Here is a 1455-nt window from a genome sequence, read left to right on the forward strand (position 1 = left end):
CCCCCCTCTCCTGGCCGCCTCCCCGCCTCGCCTCGGTGCCCTGCGGCCCGGGGAATTTCATTTGAGAAGTGAATCGCGTGTAATGACGGGACCCGATGTTTGATTCGGCTCGCCTCGCCAATCTGCCGACATTGTGCGCCCGCTCAGTCCCGGGCCCTGGCCCGCAACGCCTCGCCAGCCTCGCCGCACATGCTCCACACGTCTTGCCAAGTCATCCTCATTAGCGTTCAGAAAGCGCTACCGCCCCTTCACATTTACCCTTCTCTCTCTCTCTCTCTCTCTCTCTCTCTCTCTCTCTCTCTCTCTCTCTCTCTCTGCTCACTCCCGACCCCGTGTTCCCGCGGGCTGCTCTCCCATCTCCTTTTTGCCCCCGCATGACTCGTCTAACGATTTGTCTCTGCCCGTTACAGATGACCCGTAACATCCAAGTGAAGGCATCGGAGGCAGCTGACCCTCGGGGTGGTAAGTGTGCCCCACAGTGTGCCACGAAGTGCGTGTGCAGCACGTCGTGCATTCAGTAGTGTAGAAACTGTGTTCTTGCATATTTTGTTTTACTACGGTTTTGTAGTAATATTTTATTCGCGAATTAAAAATGAAACACGCGACACTTTGATTTTTTACCGTCCGAAGTCGCTACGCTTTTTTTTCGCTTTAGAATGTGCAAAGTGTGGATGCGTGTGAGTGTGTGATTAACATGACTGACCCCCGCCTTACAAGCGCGTCACAAGCGTGCGCGCACGTGCGCTATTTGTGCAAAACAAATTGGGAAACGTTCGAGGAAATCGTGATGACGGATAGCTTTTCCTCTCCTTGTCGCTATCGTGAGGTTTATCAGAGGCTGCCGCCCTGTCCGTGCCCGAGGCCGTGCCCGACGAGGCCGGGCCCCACATGCAGGACCCTAACTCAACACGCGGGGACTTTTACTGCCACCACCATCATAGGCCTCTCGCCTGGCGCCTACGCCGCACACATGCGCCTCCATCCCTCACTTGCAGGCAGAGCTGTAAACTTTGCCTCCTCGTCGGCACCTTCTCGACTTGGTCCCGAAAATCCCCATTTTTCACTTTCACCGTTTCTCAGCGTACTTTCCCGCGCTCGCGCGCTCAAAATTTTTAATTTGGACGTTAGCTGGCGTGCCTTGCGGAGAGCCTGGGAGGGATGATTGCCAAACACACAACTGCAAAGCAATTACAATTGTTTCAGCAATCATCCCTCGTCGTCCCGCGCGCTCACGTGCGCCGGCGTGTTATTCACTGAAACGGCTCTCGGCTGGATTATTGTTTTACATTACAAGAGCGAGCATTTAAATGGCGCGAAATTGCGTCGCCGTGTCGTCGCTGAGCGCCGCCGCCGCCACCACCCCTCCCTCTCCCGTCTACCGCGTGCTTGTAGCGGGGCAGCGCTGTGCGTGGGCGAGAGAGAGAGAGAGAGAGAGAGAGAGAGAGAGAGAGAGAG

At 55.9% G+C, this 1455-nt stretch overlaps 1 protein-coding gene across 6 annotated transcripts in view; it reads left to right on the top strand.

The window, feature by feature from the left end:
- LOC113206571 (CUGBP Elav-like family member 3) overlaps nucleotides 1-1455 on the top strand; it is a 299180-nt gene that overhangs the window by 223974 nt on the left and 73751 nt on the right. For all 6 annotated transcript variants that reach the window (XM_052270072.1, XM_052270073.1, XM_052270076.1 and 3 more), the window contains one exon: nucleotides 411-462. In XM_052270072.1, the coding sequence (XP_052126032.1) occupies nucleotides 411-462 (52 nt within the window). The remainder of the gene's footprint in view (nucleotides 1-410; nucleotides 463-1455) is intronic.

This window comes from Frankliniella occidentalis, unplaced genomic scaffold (assembly GCF_000697945.3).
Source record: "Frankliniella occidentalis isolate FOCC.00 unplaced genomic scaffold, Focc_3.1 Scaffold110, whole genome shotgun sequence".
In the NCBI taxonomy this organism is placed as follows: domain Eukaryota; kingdom Metazoa; phylum Arthropoda; class Insecta; order Thysanoptera; family Thripidae; genus Frankliniella; species Frankliniella occidentalis.